Source organism: Leopardus geoffroyi, chromosome A3 (genome assembly GCF_018350155.1).
Source record: "Leopardus geoffroyi isolate Oge1 chromosome A3, O.geoffroyi_Oge1_pat1.0, whole genome shotgun sequence".
NCBI classification, from domain to species: Eukaryota; Metazoa; Chordata; class Mammalia; order Carnivora; family Felidae; genus Leopardus; species Leopardus geoffroyi.
In genome coordinates this window covers 102,303,185-102,323,222 of record NC_059336.1, presented here as the reverse complement: position 1 = coordinate 102,323,222, position 20,038 = coordinate 102,303,185, and the positions used below count along the sequence as shown (strand labels likewise).

The 20,038-nt window shown below is 49.7% G+C and overlaps 1 protein-coding gene and 1 pseudogene across 5 annotated transcripts; both read left to right on the top strand.

Annotated features, from left to right (window-relative positions):
* The first annotated feature begins 1,174 nt into the window (after positions 1-1,174).
* Positions 1,175-16,424, top strand: LOC123581105 (interleukin-1 receptor antagonist protein). 5 transcript variants are annotated; one of them, XM_045446825.1, is made up of 5 exons: positions 1,175-1,318; positions 10,708-10,759; positions 12,714-12,802; positions 13,929-14,041; positions 15,098-16,424. In XM_045446825.1, exons 1-5 carry the CDS (start codon positions 1,309-1,311, stop codon positions 15,311-15,313), a joined length of 480 nt encoding a protein of 159 aa, XP_045302781.1. In that variant the 5' UTR covers positions 1,175-1,308; the 3' UTR covers positions 15,314-16,424. The 5 variants fall into 5 exon arrangements, with proteins under 5 accessions (XP_045302781.1, XP_045302779.1, XP_045302782.1 ...); XM_045446823.1 differs by lacking the exon at positions 1,175-1,318 and adding an exon at positions 2,343-2,415; XM_045446826.1 differs by lacking the exon at positions 1,175-1,318 and adding an exon at positions 10,226-10,377.
* On the top strand, positions 3,299-5,915 carry LOC123579755 (annotated as a pseudogene).
* Positions 16,425-20,038: the final 3,614 nt, after the last annotated feature.

Below are 20,038 nucleotides of genomic sequence, written 5' to 3'. Positions count from 1 at the left end.
CAAGTAAGCATGGCCTTTCCTTCTCCAACAGAAAAGACAGGCTTGAAGGTGGCCAGTAAGCTGGCCCGCCCCTTCACTCTCCCCTTCCCCTGTGCCCTAAGGCCCTGTCTAGAGCAAAGCCCTATTTCAATGCACACAGCCTATAAAGCATTTTACAGTTTGCATGCCATTTCTTGCTCCAGCCTGCCCCTAATCTAAGGGACACTTCCAGAGTCATACAGCTGGTTAGTGGTAGGCCAGAGGACAAGATTCAAGACCTCTAACTTGCCAAGGGATCCCTTGCCACTGCTCCCCATGCATCAACCCAGATGGTTTTAAAGATTCCTGAGTTGTCTGCTCCGTGATGGCAGGACCCAAGGGCATAAAGCTAGAGAGCAAGTTCGGAATGGCAAAGAGGAGAAGGTTTAGAACATAGAGTCTTCTAGAGAAGGTGGGGAGAGAGTATCTGGCCTTGTGGGCAGTTGTCATGCCAGCAGCTGGGGTGGGGAGCCTGAGGGTAGCTGGAAGAAAGGATGGACACCCTGCTGCTCCATAAGCCACACCCCAACCTTATGAGCCTCCACATGGTCCCCAAATAGACCAAGAAGGTCCCCACCCAAGGGCCTTTGTGCTTGCTTTTCCTTCCCCCAGGACACTCTTCCACGTCTTTGACATTACTCAGGTCTCAGGTCTCAGGTCGCAAGTCAGCTTCTCCGATTGGCCTTCTCTGACCACTTTGCAGAAAACAGGCACCCACCCCTAGGTCCCTCAAAAACCTATCATGTTTTTGATTTCCCCTACCGCACTTCCTTTCATATGAAGGTAGTCCATTTGTTTCCTAATTTCTTGTCTTGCCCTCCTCTGTTAGACTATCAGGGACCTTATCTGGCTTTCCCCCAGTGCCTGGAAGATTACCTGGAACACAGGATTAGGTCAACCCATATTGACTAGGTGAATAAACGCATGCATGCATGATTGGGTTGAGCACAAAAGTTGGGTGCGCACAAAGGTCCAGCCTTACTAATCCCGATCGGTTCCTCACGTGAGGCCTCTGGTTTTACAGAGAGATAAGAACCTGTTTGGTTCCTGTTAGCCTGAGTCACCCTTTTGGAAGCTGGGCCTGGCGAACCCTGCCTGGGTGTGTAGAAGGCAGGCAGTGGCTCTTCCTCTTCCTCTCCTCAGGTAATCCGGAAGGAAGGAGCAACTTCATCCCGGGAGGTGCTGGTGGCACAGGTACTGCCCGGTGCTTCTCCTTTCTGTGCAGCAGCTCAGTCTGGAGCCAGAGTGTAGAAGGCCTCAGAAGACCTCGTAAGCTACCAGGCCCTCCCCATGGCATCAGGTAAGCTCCTTCCACTCTTATTTTTCCATCTGAAAAATGGGGAGGAAACTATCTGGTGTTTACTGGTGTTTACTGAGGGCAGGCTTCCAGAGAAATGTCAAGGGCATGTAGCTCCAGGCCCATGTTGGAGACCTGGCCGAGGTGGAGGCTACAGCGGGCCACACACATACACTGAGGTAAGCCCAATGCCTGTCCCGCCAGCGGGCGCCAGAGGAAGCACGTCTGCTGTGAGAAAAATCATGGAGCTGTTAGACTCTATTGGTCCTTTTCCACTGTTGACAGAGACATAGAAACTGGAGAAATATTTCTGTCAAATGAGGGCGAGAACAGTGTGAACTCAATGAGAAATACTAAAAGAAGCAGGCACTAGCTTACAAGAGCTGAAGGATAATACCAAAGGGTGGGGACTGGGAATTAGTGGGGACTGACTGGTTCCAGCAGCTGGTTGTCTCATGAGAATGCAGGCCCAGGTGGCCAGAGCTTCTCATTTCTCAGGAGCAGTCAGATATTCTGATTTCCTTGTGTAGTAGTTTGATTAAATAAAACAATAACGTGAGCAATGGAAATATGCAGCCTACGGGCTACTGCTTTGCAGTCTGTTTAAGATCTGTGTAGGGCAGAAAAAAGATCTTAAAACTAGGGTTCTGGAGACCTAGTTCCTGTGTTTGGCCTCAAACGGCCTCTATTACTCCTTTCTGGGTCTCACTCTTCTCAGGTCAAGAGGAGGCAGGCAGACTCTCAGGGTTTCACGGGTGCAGTAATAGCCAATCCTTCCGTGGGCTTACTATGAGCCAGGTGCTCTGCCGAGCTGTTTAGGTGGCCTGTCTCTTCTAATGCTCACAACAACCATATGGGGAAGCACTATTATTGTTCAGTTTCAGAAGGGGGAACTTGGACACAGAAAGGTTAAGTAATTTGCCCCAGGCCAGACAGCCACTACAAGGGGAGGAGCCGGGCTCCACTGCAGACGGTCTGTCTCTTAAATCACTGTGTTGTGTTCTAGGGGTGCAGAGACTGAATGAGGTCATGGAGGGAGAAGTGCTTTGGAAACCACAAGCAGTTTTTCCAAGGGCAGCAAGGCCTCCCCTTTGGAGGAGGTGAGGCATTCTCCAGTGGCTTGTATGAAAATGTTAGCCCGTGGTCTTGGGTATCTTTCGAATGTGTAAACGGGGCGCCACTCCCAGAACTAGATAATGATATAATGTGAGGAAACCACTATACTTAAAAACGGTTCATTCCAAAATATTTTATTATTTTTTAAGTTTATTAATTTTGAGAGAGAGAGAGAGAGCATGCACGCAAGTGGGGGAAGGGTAGAGAGGGGAACAAAAGATCTGAAGTGGGCTCTGTGCTGACATCCAGAGATCCTGATGTGGGGCTCGAACTCATGAACCATGAGATTAAAATGTGAGCCTAAACCAAGAGCTGGATGCTTAACCAACTGAGCCACCCAGATGACCCTATTATTTTTTAAAATGTTTATTTATTTATTTTGAGACAGAGAGAGAGAGAGAGAGCAGGGGAGGGGCAGAGAGAGAGGGGGAGAGAGAGAATCCCAAACAGGCTTCCCACTGTCAGCGCAGAGCTGGACGTGGGGCTCAATCTCATGAATCGTGAGATCATGACCTGAGCCTAAATCAAGAGTAGGATGTTCAACCAACTGAGCCACCCAGGCACCCCCAAAATATTTTAAAGTGGCACGTGGTAGGTGCTGAGTAAGTTCAAGTTCAGGAGATGAGTGTGTGTGAGCCCAGTGAAGACACCATGTTTTCTGGAAGGCCAGGGACGTGGGTGGTGCTATCCTTGCCGAGCAGAGAACAGGGCTCTGAGGAGAGAGATCATGGAGAGATTCGTAGTTTGCCTAAAGAGCTGGGAACTCGAGGGCAGAGGAGCCAGGGTGAAGGTGGGCATGTGCTTGGGACACGTCTCTTACCTCACTGGACCTCTGCTTCCTCTCTAACACCCCTGACCATACCACTAATGTGTGTGAAGAAGGCAGGGCAGGAGGATGAGGAGGTGAAGGTGAAAATAGTGATAGTGAAAGGGTAAATCCTTTGCACAACTTACATTTGAAAACAATCTTAAGCCACTTGACGTGGACATATCTTGATTTATATAGTTGGAGGAAACAAAATGTGAATGGCTAAATTAAAAATTAACTTGATCAGAAGGGGAGTGATTGATCAATACCGTATCCGCTATGATCTCTTTTCCTAAGTGGAAGACTCACTAAGTTTTTTGGTTCTTGTGTGCTTCATCTACGTATCTACGTACCTAATAAAATGGACCACATCTTTGGGGCGCCTGGGTGGCTCAGTTGGTTGAGCGTCTGACTTCAGCTGAGGTCATGATCTCATGGTTCATGGGTTCCAGCCTTGCATTGGGTTCTGTGCTGACAACTTGCTCAGAGCCTGGAGCCTGCTTGGGATTCTGTGTCTGCTTCTCTCTCTGCCCCTCCCCCACTCATGGTCTGTGTCTCTCTGTCTCTCAAAAATGAATAAATGTTAAAAAAAAATTTTTTAATGGACTACATCTCTGCTATGCAAGACACAATGATTAGCAGTTAACTGTGCCTGCAATTTGCAATCCCAGCCATCCGCCGATATAAGCACCTCTTAAGGACTCATATTATAGGGTGACCAATCATCTCAGTTTTCCAGGGACTGAGGGACTTCCCAGGATGCCAGGCTTTTAGTACTAACACTTGGGAAGTCCTAGAAAAACCAGGACAGTTGGCCAGTCTAGTTCAAAACCAGATAAAGAGCTTTTTCTCTTTAACTTCTGTAAGGCCTTAGAATCGTCCTTTCCTTACTACCAAAAAACAAACTCCTAAAATGTCCAAGCAATTGTGGAATAAATTGTTGCTCTATAAGATGTGAGTTCAAACCAAAAGGAACACCATAGGAACAAATACAATCCTTGGCTTCTGTTACCTGTGCGATGAGGCAGAGAGGAAAGAGGTCAGCTGCCTTTCTGGCAGGACTGACTGTAAGGAAGAATACAAGAACTGGATTCAAATGCTGTCTCCACCACCATCTGGGGCAAGTGATTTAATCTTCCTGTACCTTGATTTTTTTTTATGCTACAAAGTGAGTATAAATATATATACCCATCTTGAAAGTGGGTCTACATTTATCCACCTTGCACAGCTGTTATGAGGACTAAGTGAGATCCATATGAAAGAATAGAACACACAGCCTGAAGCAAGCATGTAAGAAACACAGCTGTGCCCTCCCTCATTCCCTGGTTCCTGTCCCTCCCTGTCTGCCAGTGGAGAAGCTAGCTGCCTTATAAAGCTTGTCACCATAGCCAAGAAGGCAAGAGCAAACATGTCCCTCTAGAAGCACAAGATAACTAGATAAATAATGGTTTCAGTGCAGATTCATATCAAACCCAGAAATTGTTGGAGCAAAAAACATCTTGGAAGACTTTGAAACTTACAAAAGATTCTCAGTAAGTTTACCATTTAGACCTAGGAGGAGAGCAAGCTTCTTGTGAAGCAATGATTGATAACAGTTGACGTTATATATAATCTCCTGACCACCCTACATGGCCCAGGAGGGCATACGGGTCACCCTGATGGCTGCAGTTTGGTGGGCAGAGATGCCCAGGACAGAATCTGTCTCCAAAGCTGGCTTGCTGCTGTAGGGAGCTTCTAATAAGCTTCTGGATGTTGTTAAAATTGACTTGGTTACCTGGCAGGGCTGGGTAGGTGGAAACTGACAAAGAGAAGGCATGAGATATACTTGTTCCTCCTCCTGTTTGTACGAATATATTTACCCATCTCTTGGAAAGAGTAACCAGAGACTTTGTACCGTTACCTTAGTAAAAATTTCCAAAGTTTGGACAACAGCACTGCGTCTATTGTGTGCTGTGTGCTGTGACACTCACGTACTCAAGAGCTGGCTGAACATGAGACTGAGACATTACAACTTAAGGTGCACACCTGTCCACCCAAAGGCTTAAATTTTTACAAGTGGTGCTCGCATGACATAAATGCAGCGCCAGCAGGCATAGCTGAAAACGTTTGCACCAAGATTCACTGAAGTTTCCTGATAAACTGGATTTGTCAGGAGGGATCATTTTCTGCAAGGGGGACGTGACCAGTGCGATAGGCCCCCGGGCTGAGATGGGGAGGGACTAGAGTTAAGAAATGGGATGCTTTTGGCCATCCATTTCTGTATCAGTTAGGAAGGACGTTGGGTTTAAGGTTGGTGTTGAGCAGAATAGCTACCAAGACTTCCGGTGTTTTGGCGAAACCTCAGATGTGAGGTCTTTTGGCCAAGTGTCTGCGATTTCATACTGTTGGAGCATTCCCTGTATCCCTGGGGGTTGCAGCTTTCTGTAAGTTTGCTGTGGCCGAACCAAGAAAGAAGACATACGCAGATTTCTACGGAAATTATGATTCCACGAAAGATTTTGAAGAGATGAAGAAGGCTGGTATCTTTCAGAGTGCAAAGTGATTTTGGAATGTAAAGAATTTCCTTGGGTTGAGTTCCATGAAAGTTTGTCGCTGATCTGTGTTCCTGAAGTATGAAACATGAATATTGGGTTATGGAATAGTTTCTCTTGATAAATAAACTAACAGATACTGTGGGGGGGGGGGAGAAGAAAAAAAAAAAAGAAAGAAATGGGATGCCTTTGGGTGCTTGGGTGGCTCAGTCGGTTAAGCATCTGACTTTGGTCCAGGTCATGATCTCACGGTTCGTGAGTTCGAGCTTGCATTGGGCGAGCCCTGCTTTTCTCTCTCTCTCTTTCTGTCTCTCTCTGCCCCTTGCTTACTTGCACCTTCTCTCAAAAAAAAAAAAAAACAAAAACAAAAAACAAAAAACAAGAAGAAGAAGGAGAAGAAAAAGAAAAAAATAGGACGCTTTCTCTCAAGAAAGATAGGCGAGCTGCCAAATCGGCCTCCCCTGCAGGATGCTGGCATCAGCGAGACGTGCTTGTGTGCGTCTCTCGTCAGCTTTGCATTCAGTATTGTCATGCTAGTGGCTCGAGATCATCCACGGTGGGAGTATTTACACCAGAGAAACAGGCAAATGCTACTAATGAGAACCCTTTTGGTGAGCCAGCTGTCAACACTTACCAGCACATCACCCCTCTGCCTTCAGGCTCAGTGACCCCAAACCTCACACCGAGTCTAATCCATCTGTCCACTGGCCCCACGATTATCTTAATAAGACAAATCTGACTGTCTCACCCTCTGATTCCATTTTCTCTAAGATAAATTCCCTGCCCCTTGGTGTTACATTAAAGGCCCTTCATCCTCTGATTCCTGCCCAACTTTTCAGTCACTTCTGCCCCTACCCCCCCCCCAAATGCTGTTCCAACTCCACCATCCTGAGTAATAAGACTTAAAATATAGACATCAGTGTCCACGCCTGGCCTAGGATCAACCTTCCTGCTGTGATAACTGGCAAAGCTAGCAAAATGTATTTCTAGATAATCAGAAGGTGTCAAAGAATGACCAAGGCTTTGAAGAACTACAAAAGCCCAGACAGGTGGAGGTCAGCACTGGGCCCTTTTGCCCTGGGAAGCATTGGCTGGTTTTAGAAGCCCCAGCTGAGTTTTGGACAGACTTACAGGGCTGGGGGTGTGGGGGCAGGGAGAGGATAAAATGTGTACTTTAGCTCTCACTGAGGAGGAGGGGCCTCAATAAACCCCCCAGGTCTGGGCTGGGACCCGAGAGGATTGGGAGTGAACAGAAATGGAACAGTCTGCATGGTTATTAAAGCTCTGCTCCGATCGTGTCAAGCCTCTTGGGGTTAAGGTCATGTGGGGCTTCAGTGCCTACAGCCTCACTGCCCAGAAGAAGCAAAAGTGAATCATCCCTAGATATATACACCTCTAGATGACTTGTCTGGAGCCTCAAATGATCTCTGCAGTTTTTGATATGCTACAGTGCCCAGCAGTCAGTAAAAAGTAGTCAGGCATATGTAAGACAACCTGTGCACCAGAGAAAAAACGTACGGCAGAAGGGGACACAGCAGGGATTCAAATAATGAAGTTATCAGGTGCAGCCTTTACAAGAACCATGAATACTGTGTTCAAGGATTTAAAAGACAAGATGGAAACTTTTGGCAGAGAAGTAGAAACTATACAAAAAAAAGGAAGCAAATGGAAATCTTAGAACTGAAAGATGTAATTAACTGAAATTGAGAAATAGTTAGCATTTATTGAGCACTTCCTACATGGATGGAGCTCTAGAAGCATCAACAGGGGCCCGTAGAGCCTGTGTGGTATCGCTCCAAGGACACAGACAGAGCCTGGTTTTCCTATTTCCCTTGGAGTGGGCCTTGGTCATTTCTGCAGTCACCAGTGTCTAGCAGGGCAGGGCTCGGCATGTCGAGGAAGGCACTAGATACAATTGTGATGCCTGGAGCTCCCAGGGTCCGCTATGTGGTGTGGTCGTTAAACCGAATTCAGGAACTGGAGTGAGCAGTTGAGGAGCCAGAACTGAGAACAAGTTTAGTCAGAGATTTCCTGTAGGCAGAGATCATCGGGACACCAACTATTTTGATAAGACGGAACCAAGAGAGGAATTGTGGTCAGAAGCGTGAGGGGAGGGAAAGAGCCTCTCACCCCCCCCTACTCCTTTCCTCCCCCAGCCCAGAGGGATGAGGGCCTCCCCCTCGGGAGTCCAACTGGGCGTGCAGGGCAGGGCCCTGACTGGCTCAGGGGCCTTGTGACTGACCTCTCTCACTTTACGTGGGGCCCCAAAGCAGACGCAGTAGCTTTCTACTGTTTGTGTATTTCCTACGTGCCAGGGTCAGGGTTAAATACACCATGTGCACCATCTCAGTCCTCACAGAACCCCGTGACAAGGCTTCAGTTATTAGGCCTGTTTAATGGATAATGAAACCGAGGCCAAGAGACCTGGGCCTGGGTGGCCCAGCTCATAAGTGATGGGAGGACGCAGCCCCAGGTCGGCCTGACTTGTCGGCCCGGCCCTAGGAACTCCTTCCTCTATACTCAGAAAGGCCTGCCAGGACACTTCTTGGGCACAGTGGGAAAAGGGCACAGACCTGGCAAAGGTGGAGAACTCAGGGCTCTGTTCTCCAGGAGAAACCTGTCTCTTTGAATTTGGGCTAGGGACAGAGGAGCATTTACCCAGCAGCCCCAGGGGGGGTGGGACCTTGGCTTGGAGTGGTGTCTGAGGGCAGGCTCCAGGCCGCTCGGCCTCCCCTGGGCAAGTCACTTCTCTTCAGTCTTCAGGGATGTTTTTCAAGGGATGTGGATGTAACACTGAGGCAAGTAGGAGAGGGTTTATCACAGTTTAGCTGCCTTTCATCTCAGAGAGGTGCTGACCAAGTTTAGGCACCTGATGATTTCTAAGCGTTCCAGAAATCGTATCCCGCGATTCAGCAAATGCTGCAAGAGGCAAATAATCAAGCAGGTTCTTACACATCACCTCCTTCAGCCAGCCCTCCCCCAAACAAACAAAACTCCCCTTTGGCCCTCAAGGGTAGATACTGTTTCTCGCACGTGTTTCAAAGGTGAACGTCTCCCTCAAGGTCACTCACCTCGTGAGAACAGAAGGGACACGTACACGCCACTTCGCTCCTCAAAGGAATCACTCAGGGAGGTGATACAATTTTTGCAGAAATGTTCCACTTGCTCTGAAAGATTTGAGAAGCCTGCCTTTTAAAAATATTTTTTTTTAATTGAGGTATAATTGACACAGAACATTGTATTAGTCGCAGGTGTACAACATAGTGATTTACCCAGCAGCTGTTTTATATACATAGTCATAAAAATATCTTTTATATCTTATCTTTTATACCTTTTGTGATCTACTCTCTTAGCAACTTTCAAATATGCAGTGTAGCCTTCCTCCTTGAAGGATTTTACTCTAATTTGGACACAGATGCTGATTTGTTGGTTGAACATATTTGTTGGCTGAGCTCATCAAGATCAGCCGCTGTGAACAGGATGACCACTGGCTAGGAGTCTGGAGACCTGGATTCCTGGGCATATTGTTGCCATTAACGTGCTGTGTGGCCTTGGGCGGGTCCCTTTCCCTCTCAGAGTCTTAGTGTTCTTCAAAACAATGGTAGGGTGGGATAGGAGGGCTGCTGAGCTCCCATCCAGTTCTCCAATGCTTCAGCCTACGTTTCTGCATTAGCGTTGTGTGCTCTGATCATGCAGAAGCCCTGTACGTATTTTCCTTATACATAAATGGGAGTACGCATACCTTTTTCCTAACTTCTAGAATGTAGTAAGGAAAGAAGTTAATGCGTATTAGTGCTCACTGCAGGCTAGAACTTTCCTCTCCTTCTTCCCTTCCTTTCCCTTCCTCCTTCCCTTCCCTTCCTTTCCCTTCCTTCTTTCCTTCCTTCCTTCCTTGCTCCCTTCCTTCCTTCCTTCCTCCTTCTCTCCCTCCCTCCCTCCCTCCTCCTTTTCACCCATGAGGAAGACGTGATCAATCCCATTCTGGGCATGAGGAGACGGAGACAGAGGCCCAAATAAGTGAAGTGACTTGTTCCAGGTCACGCGGGTAGCAAATGGCAAGTGGCAGAGGTGAAATTTGGATCCATTTTTCTCCAGGTGCTGAATTGGCCCCATTTTCCCAAGACGATTACTTTAAAGACGCGGATAGCAGGAATAGAGCTGGCTTCAAAGCACCTCTCAGGAAGTTTGCACTACAGCAGGAGGTCCGCAAACCAAGCCAACCCTGGCCACCACCCGTTTTTGTAAATAAAGTTGTATCGGAACACAATCAGCCTGCTCATTTACAAATCGCCTCTCTACTGTTTAAGCTACGGTAGCTGAATTGAGTAATCGTGACGGAGACAGACCCTAAAATATTTACTATCTGGTCCTTTACAGAATGTTTGCTAGTCCCTGGTCTAGAGTCCAGCAAGGGCACGCATCCTTCAAAGAATACAAAGTGACATGAGACCGTCCTGGGTGCTGAGGAACCCCACCGCTTAGCTTTAGGAGAGGAGGACTTTTCTACTTAAATCTATTTTTACAAAGTCAACAAACAGTCTCAGGATACCTGTCAGGAAGATGAGGGAGCATTCAGTTTTCATTGTGCTCTTCTTCCCAGGAACTTGGTGAGGGGGAAATAGAAAGCTCAATTTTGGGGAAATTACACAGGGGGAAAGGGGAGGGAGTCAGTTACAACACCCCATTGCGACACTCAGCACGGTTGAAAGTGACAACAACAAGGGTTTCTCATTTTGGAAATGTGAGGGCATTTCCGTTTCTCAGAGTGGGACAGGGCGGCAACAGCCTGCTTTGGGTGAGTGACTATTTTCTTTATAAGCAGCTACTCCGGGCCTGAAATGGCAGTGTCCCATTGCCTCGCCGTGGCCACAGAATGGAAATCTGCAGATGCCCCCCCAGTTACCTGATCTCTTTCCTCCTTTTCTTGTTCTATTCAGAGACAGCCTGCCATCCCTTGGGGAAGAGACCTTGCAGGATGCAAGCCTTCAGGTAAGGCCGCCCCTGCAGAGGTGGGGTGGACGGACAGGAAAATGGAGCCATCGCAGCCGTCGGGGGACGTTGGCCTCCACAGCACCAGAAAACCGGGTTTGGACTGGAAAGGGATGCCCGTTATTCAGGAAAGGGGAGTCACATGCGTGGTCTTCAGGGCTTGCATTTCAGAGTAACTTGGCCAGGGACTTATTTCCCGGAGACTGGCGACTCGGTGGGTGACAGACAGGTGCCTGGCGACTCGGTGGGTGACAGACAGGTGCCAAGGAACCATGCTGAGGCTCTTTGCTGGGCAAAGAAGCACACAGGGTGGCTGTGGGCAGAGCATGGCCCAGAGTCCCAGACTGCCGGCTAGCACTGCGGCTCCGTGTTGACATGGTGGAGGATCCTGCTCCTCTGGGGCCTCAGTTTCCCCATCTGTGACATGGGGTTAATGATAACCCCCTGCCTGCCTTACTGAGTTGTTGTGAACGTCAAGTAGGGCCTGAAAACTACTGTGATTTTTAAAAATTGAGCCAGGAGTTTTGTGAGATGTCACCAACACTGTGGGAACATTGGCAGGCTCTGATGCTGTCCACGTGCGCCCTCTGTCCTGTGACATCCTAGGACTGAGCCTTGTCAGGGTGACTTCACCCTCAGACTGAGTTTCTGTGCTTGAGGCTGCAGTTTGGGGTTCTGTGCATGCCTGTGTAAGTGTGTGCATGCATGTGCATGTGCATCCGGGGCAAGTCCTTCCCCTTTCCAGACATGGAAACTGCTTCACGAGATTTGCCTCTGCCTCCACCTACTGGCTGGGAGCTCCAGGAGATGCCCCTAGAAGTCTCTAGGAGAAGACTCATCCAGGAACTAAGAAAAATCTCGAAAGGTCAAATCCTCACATGTGCAAAGACCTTTACAGTTTGTCCCACTATCCCTCACTGAGCTCATGAGCTCTCCAAGGTCACCTGATGAGATGGGTGGTTTTAGCTACACTTCACGTGTGAGGAGATGAGGTACAGGTCCAAGGTCACATGGGGGGCAGCAGGGAATGGAGTCTCTGTTAGTCCCGCTGTCAGCCCTTGACCAAGAAGAAAAGACTGGAAGTCCCTGGGTGAGCTGGAAAGGAAGCTTGTTCCCAGGGAGTGCTGCCCCTGCCAGACCCAGAGCAGCCACTGGCTGATGGGAACAGACCCTCACGGTCTAAGGCTCAGAGTGAGTTAGCTACAAGCTGCTGTGTCTCTTGAAACTGCTGTGATGGCCACTAGTCTCAGACAACTCTTTAAATTTACACTGAAATTAATAAAAATTAAATTGAATTTAAAATTCAGATCCTCAGTCCCACCACATTTCAAGAGCTCAATAGCCATATGTGGCTGGTGGCTGCCATATTGGACAGGGTAGATCTAGAACATTTCTGCACCCAGAAACTTTTATTGGATGGTGCTACTCTAGAGCATGTTTTGCTGAAGTAGAAGGTGTCTGCTCGGGGAATCAGAGGATGAATAACAAGTGAGGAGAGGGATAGAATGTGGGTGCGCATTGGGGCACCTGGGTAGCTCAGTCGGTTAAGTGTCCAACTTCAGATCAGGTCATGATCTCATGACTCATGAGGTCGAGCCCCACGTTGGGCTCTGTGCTGACAGCTCAGAGCCTGGAACATGCTTTGGATTCTGTCTCCGTCTCTTTCTGCCCTTCCCCCACTCACGCTCTGTCTCTCTCTTAAAAATAAATAAACATTAAAAAAAAAAAAGAATGTGATGTGGGTACACTGCTTTCCAGCTGTGGGAGTTGGGTCTGCTCCTTAATCAGTGTTGACCTCAATCTCTCCTCCATGCCATGGGTGTACAGAAATCCCACACCCCTGGCAGAAAGTTGAATGTGGATCCAGTGAGCTCTGGAGCACACAGGAAGGGGTGGAGCACAGGGTTGGGCACACAGAGGTTGTTTCCCATAGCCGGGTCCTTTTGCATTTCAGAATCTGGGATGTTAACCAGAAGACCTTCTACCTAAGGAATAACCAACTGGTTGCCGGATACTTGCAAGGACCAAGTACTAAATTAGAAGGTGAGTGGTTGCCAGGAAAGTGGCTGCTGCATGGGAACCGGGTCACTTTGCCCTGGAGTCCTTATCCTGTTCCCCCAAAACCTTAGTTTCAAAGCCCTAATCCCCATTGGGTCTTTGCGGCTGAGTTGGAAGCTGGGGGAAGCCTGGCCACTAGAGGGCATACTTGAGGGCAGCCTCAAGAGGGTGGGAGCCTTAAAGCCTAGGTCTGGAGCCCCCACCAACTGGCACAGGGTTCCCAGGCCACAGCTGGCAGAGATAGGGCACAGAAGGTAAGATGGGCCCTTTCCCTCTGTGACTATTAAGCCTTCCATGTTGCTCTGTTGTCCAGACCCTAACCACCATCCAAAATGAATACACCATATCTAAGGCTGGGTTATGTCCCTTATTCACAGACACCACACTCAGCCATGTTCTGGTCTGTGCGCTAAACAAGCTGCATGAACATGGGCAAGCTTTGCCCCCTCCCCCACCTCAGTTTTTCCCTTTAGTAAAATGAGGCCACTGTGAGGGCATGATGGGAGATTCTTTCAGCACTAGCCTTCCGGGATGCTTTCACATCCCTATCGGCTGACTTGATACTATAGAACGGTACCATCTGATCTCCATCTTTCCACCCTGCCCCATCCCTTGTTTTTGGCCCCCTGCCTCCTTCTGAAAGAGTGTGAGACATACCTTTCCTGTCCATCTGTTAATTCTCCTAACGAACACACTGAAGGGCAGAAAGGCTGAGATTTTCACTGCTATGTGAGGGCTCAGAGACCGCTGAGGGTAAGAGGCAGGTTCAAAGTCACTCAGGTCCCTGTAGACCAAGCCCTGGAGCCCATTATGTGCTATTTTCTGTCCTCATGGGCAGCAGACTTGGTGACCTGGAGCACCCGTATCCTGGGAAGAAGGAAGGATAGAAACCATGTGGAGCGGAATCTAGGCCACTTGGTCCTTGAGGAGTAACTGGATAGGGAGTTTGGTTTGATCTGCTATTTGAATGCGGACCAGGAAGGTGGCGCCTCAGTGTCCTTCTGATCTTAGGGTTTTAGTTGGTCAGGGGGAGACAGAAAACTCTCCTGGGAGAGTCCAGGCTGCCTCCCATTCTCTCTACAACCTGACCCTCCCCTGTGCTCTTCCCCAGAAAAGTTAAACGTGGTGCCCATTGAGTCTCATGCCATGTTCCTGGGGATCCATGGGGGGAAGCTCTGCCTGGCCTGTGTCAAGTCTGGTGATGAGACTAGGCTCCAGCTGGAGGTAAGGACCTGTCTCATATAACAAGCACCCCAAACCTGGTGGCTGGAACCACCATAATGTGCTCTTTCTCGGGACTCTGTGGGCCAGGTAGGGGGACTCAGCTGGGTAGTTCTGACCCACTCAGTGCAGCTCGCGCCCCTCCTGCAGCTGCACCCGGGAGAGAGCTCTGCTGGCGCTGGGGCGTCTAAGATGGTTTCTCACCCTCCAGGCCCTTGTTTCAGGTGCTCTCTCAGAGCTCTGTTGTCAGCGTGGGTTTCCTTACAGCATGGCGGCTGGCTTCCTAAGAGGGATTTTTCCAAAATGACAAGCCTCACTGTGCAAATGCTTATCAAACCCCTGCTTGCACCATACCATTAATGTCCCAATGGCATAAAGCCCATTGTGTGGCTAAGTCTAGTCTCAGTAAGGGAGGGGGCGAAGAAGGATAGTTCATTTGGGATCTCATTCTCTGTGGGTCACTCTCTTGCCTGAGGGGCCCCAACCCACTTAGGCTTGCCACCTTCCAGTGAAGCCAAGCTTCAGGACCCTTCTCTTCTAATCCTTATCTACTCAAACCCATGAGTTGGCATCCTATTCAGGGCCCTGTATTCCTTGATCCCTGCAATATTAATGGGCTGCCAGCCCTGGGAAAAGATGGCTTTGTTTTAGGTGCTTGTTGGACAAGATCTTAACCCAACGTGAGTAGCTGTGGGCATGGCACTGTCACTTGCCCCCACCAGTGGATAGGGGCACCTATCCTTCTCTACCATGCCCTCTTTCCAGAGGCATAGACCTTGACAGAGCACCAGCCTCCACAGCCTTGGTCTCTACTGATGGTACCATGTGCTTACCAAACTTATTGGCCCATGGCTAGAGTGGCCAGATTTTTCAAAGTCAAGGTGTGACAGTGGGACAGACTCTGCTGTCCTAGGAGATGTAGGACACGTGACTTCCTGCAGTCAGTATTTCTCCAGCACTTGCTCTGGGCCAGCCAGAGGCCATATCACGGTGGGGAGAAGGGGGCAGCACAGGACCTCCATGCCTCCCCGTTCCCACTGCTCATGTCTTGGTTTCCAGGCAGTTAACATCACTGACCTGAGCAAGAACAAGGAGCAAGATAAGCGCTTCACGTTCATCCGCTCAGACAGCGGCCCCACCACCAGCTTCGAGTCTGCTGCCTGCCCAGGCTGGTTCCTCTGCACAGCCCTGGAGGCCGACCGGCCCGTCAGCCTCACCAACACGCCCGAGGAGGCCATGTTGGTCACCAAGTTCTACTTCCAGATGGAACGTTAGTGTGTCTGTACCTCACTTCCCCCACTCCCAACATCGATGACTCCAGAGACACGTCTCCACCCTGCCCGACGTCTCCTGGCTGTTGTGGGGCTCTGAGGAGCAGCCTTGGTGGGGTGGACCCTCAGAAGGATATGCAAGATCCCTGCTAACAGGACTCCAGCAGCAGCCTCCTCAGCTAACCAACCTCCATGCTGCCTCCACAGCGGTCTTTCTAAAGTGCAGCTTGAGCCACAGCACTGCTCCAAGCCTTTCAGTGCTGCCTGTGGCTTCCGGACAAAAGCCAGGCGCCTTGGCCAGCCTGGCCCTCTGCTCTCCTCTCGCCGACTCCTCACCCTCCTGCCTTGCCCCAGTGTCCATGTCCCGGATCCCTCCTGTCACTCGCTGGTCTGCCCAACCTTGTTTTGCAAGCTGTCTCGTGGGGAAAGCTTTTAGAGTCTGTGGCAAGACAGAAGATAAGGATTTCATCTTTTTTTTTTTTTTTTTTTCCCAAAGCCAATTGCATCCAATTTGAAGGAGAGTCCTTTATTTGGAGACTGTCCTTTCTGGAAAGGAGCAGGGGAGGGTGAAAGCAACTCTCCTTTTTCATTTACCTGTCTTATTTTTGTAACAACTCAACCTAAAAAAATGAAAAGTCAGCGTATTTTGTTGGTCCCCGCAATTTTTCTTTCTGTAACATTCCTGAAGTCTGGACTCCACTGACCAGGCCCCAGTACCATCTCTACTCCAGACCTTTTACAGCTGCGGGCAGTGCTTTCCTCCCCCATCCGACCCATCAAAAGCTCCCAACCCCCAGGGCACAGCACAGAAGCAGCCCCCCTGGTGTTCTTTCCACGTCTCCTGGGAGGGAGGAATTGCTCTTGGACCATTTTAGCACTTCTGACATTCTGAGACTTGTTTGAAAGATGGTTGAGCCTCTGTCTGTCTCCTGCACCAGACTGTGAGCTCCTGAGAGCAGGGAGCATGGCTTGTGTGTTTCAGGTCCCCGCGGGGGCCGAACACATGACCTGGCCCTTAGCAGGTGCTCAGTGAATGTGTGTTGTATATGTTAAGTGGAAAGTTTTCTACTCCCTGTGACTTATGCTCTGTTTTACAATAAAATTTTGAAAATTCATCTACTTTGCTGGCTGTGTCTGTGGCCTTGGCAGGCTTGGGGCATGGAGAGCTTAGGAAATGGGGAGTCCTTGGACCTCTGTCACTCTGGGGACTATACCTGGATGACTCTCTTCTAAGAGACCTTTCCTCCTTGGGCCTCACTCTTTCTGGATACAGGAGCGCAAATCTCCTGGCCAGGAAGCGGTGTGGTACCACTGTCCCCAATAGCCCCCAATAGAAAACAATGCAAACGCCCATCACAGAAGAACGAAGACACAAATCACGTATGCTCATACGACGCAATGCTCGACAGCAAAGAAAGTGGATGAATTGCAGCCGGCTGCCCTTAACAAAACAGATGCATCTTACCAGCATGACGTGGAGTACAAGAATCACAAAAGCATGCACAGAGCATGATTCCACTTACATAAAACTAAAATAGGCAACGAGCAGTTGTGTGGAGGGATGTGTAGACAGGTGGTGCAAACATACAAAGAAGCAGGGACAGGCTGTGTCTGAAAGCAGATTTGGTGGGTGACTCCTGGGAGACAGAAGGGCAGGCAGGGGCACCCAGCCGCTTTTAGGACCCAGATGACAGTCTATTTCTTGGTATGGATATGTTTTCTGTGTGTATGTGACATTTCACAGTTCTGAAGTCTGAAAAATAAAAAGCCTTGCCCCTCTGGGGTGTGAGAAAAGGGGGCACTGGGAAATGAGGAGATCAGCAGGTGGAATATTGAATTTGGCCCCGTGCGGTGGGCATGCAAGACCATCATGAAACACAGCTCGGCTACCAGGCGGGTGGGTGGGCAGTGCTGTCCCTAATCCTGCCCGGGTTCTGCTGACTTCTGGACTTGGTCTCGGGAGTCTTGAGGGGAGCCCAGCTGGGCCATGAGCCCGCTGTGTGACTTTGGCCAAGTCTCCTCCCTCCTTGGGGCCTGCTGCTCACTTGTTCCCAGAGACAGTTGACTTGGACCGAGGGTTTGCAAACAGCACCCCCTGCACTCCTCTCCAAGGCTCGAGAAACAGAATCCACAAAGCAAGACCACAAGGTGGGGCTCCACTCCTGGAACCCACCTCTGGCCCAGCCCTCTGCTCTCTGCTTCACAAACCGGACTTCACGCGCAGCCTTGCTGGAAGGGGAGATTTCGTTGCTAAAAGACACACGGAATCAAACAGGTTAACAGGCAACCGTCTAGATCTCGGCTCTGGCTCCTCGGAGGAGGTCACCCTCCAGTCACCTCTCTCTTCCTCGTGTGTAAGGTGCAAGTATCCACACCTGCTCCCCGGGGACAACATAGCGATGAAATGAGATGGTCTGGGTGCCATGCCGTGTGTCAGAAAAGGGCACACATGACTGATAGATTTGTAGTCCTGGTAAAGGGAGAAGTTCAGGGTGGAAAACCCTTCCCGGGTTGATGGTGACAATAGCAGCGACACTTGTGAGGTCCTGCAGCCACCCTGCCCTCCTATTACAGAAGGGGAAACCTGAGGCTCAGACCCTTCACATGATTAGGTCAAGCAGCTGCCGCAGGTAAGTAGCAGGCGAGGCATTGGGGGGGGGGAGGCGGGGAGGGGGGGGTCAGGCCCTGATCTCTGGTATTTCCTGGCTCTCCTGTCGGCAACAGGTGCTCATGCGCAGGTTTGTTAGTGTCTTGAAGCCTCAGTTTCCTCATCTCTAAATGCAGGTAACTGCTAATGCGCAGGGCTGGCTTCTCGCATTCAGTCTTTGCACTATTACCATGGTGGTGTGCTTACCATCATTAGTTCCGCCAAGAGTCAGTGCTCAAGGGAATCTTCTTTAAAGCCTTGTTGCTCTAAGTGTGGTATACAGATCAGCAGCAGCAGCATTTGTGAGTTAGAATGCAGAGTCCCAGGCCTCGTGCCAGACTTACTGACGTAAGATCTTCTTCTTCAGCAGGTCTCCAGGTAAGTCAATGCAGGTTAAAGTTTAAGAAGTTCTGCTTCAGGGCGCCTGGGTGGCTCAGTCAGTTAAGCGTCTGACTCTTGATTTCAGCTCAGGTCATGGTCTCACGGTTCATGAGATCAAGCCTCGAGTTGGGCTCTGTGCTGACAGCGGAAGAGGCTGCTTTGGAGTCTCTCTCTCCCTCTCTCTCTGCCCCTCCTTCCCACATACTCTCTCAAAATAAATAAACTTAAAAAAAATCAGCCTCAAAGCGCAGCAGTTATGCGGTATATAAACTCAGGCATATCTGTTAAACTGACTCTCATAATTATAAACCCAACCCATGCCCTCAACATCTCTCCCACTCGCTCACTGACGACACCAAAAACTCCCCTCTTAAGATCTCCTTACTCCGGCTTCAAGTGTTCTTTAAGGGAGGAAAAGCCTTAAGCCCTTTCCATCCTGCTAGAACATCCACCCATGCAGGGATATTCATCTGTTTTGTTCGATGATGTATCCTAAGTACCTAGATCAACACTTGGAACGTAGTGGGTGCCCAGTAAATAGTGGATGAATAAACGAGTTGGCCATTGATATATCCATTGGAATTAATGTATTACACGGGTCCGAAAATTTGGGAAGACAGGGACTTAGGCCAGGGAAGTTTTGAAAGAGGCCTAGAGAAAGGGAAAAGACCAGGGTGTTGCGGGTTCCAGGGATTTGGGAGCTCATCATGGAGAAAGAAATGGCCACAAGGTGGCAGCACACACGGGCTTTTACTGAGCCACTCTATGACGGGTGTGCTTCCAGAGAAGTCTGTCCAGAGACTAGTCAGTAGTAAGTTGCTACTTAGGAAGAGAGGCAGGCATGGGGACTTGGGGGAGAGGGGACGCATGTGTCTAGGTGATGTCACTCGGCAGCACAGCGGGGAACTTCTGGGTCAGAGAGCTCCAAAGCACATCAGCAGCTTGGGGTCTTTACGGCCTGGGGCTTATCCATGGTTAGCAGATGTTGGGAACAGTTTTGTGGGATATGCAAAGCAGGCAGGCTCTCACTGGCTAAAAACGTGCTTATTTGGGTGATGTTTAAAACACTTAGTTGTGGAAACATTTGAGTTAGGCCTCAGGTGGGCTTTTAAGCTAATAGGTCTCAGCTACTGTGAAGAAATCAACTACCTGGGGGCCAGTGAGCAGAGGCCACCGTTGGCTCATTTACGTGACACAGGGTCTGGGACGTGGCTCAGGAAAGGCCGGCCTGGGCAGCCTGTTAAGTGACAGTTTTGTGCAAGTAGGAGGCAGTCCCGGTGGCTGGGAGGTGGGGGGTTCGGGGTGGCCGGGGGGGGGGGGGGGTGGAGTACAGAGCACAGGGAGGAAAGATGAACAAGCATCTGAGAGGAAGGGGACCTTTTCACGTTGAGGCCTGACTGCCCTGTAGGGCCGCAGCAGAGCAGAACAGCTAATTCGAAAATTCGAAACTGAATATACAGGGCTCCAGTCTTTAAGGCCTTCAGAGTCTAGCCAGAATCTCCCTACTAACCGGCTGGGTGACCTTGGCCATGCGCCGTCTCCTCTCTGGGCCTCAGTGTTCTCACTTATAAGTGGATGGGATTAGACTAGGTCTGTGGTTCTCATTAGGCTCACCTGTGGAGCCTTACCAAAAAAATGATGGCAATGCCCAACCCCACCTCCAGCGACTGGTTTGGGGGTGGTCGGGGCACGCCCAGGTCA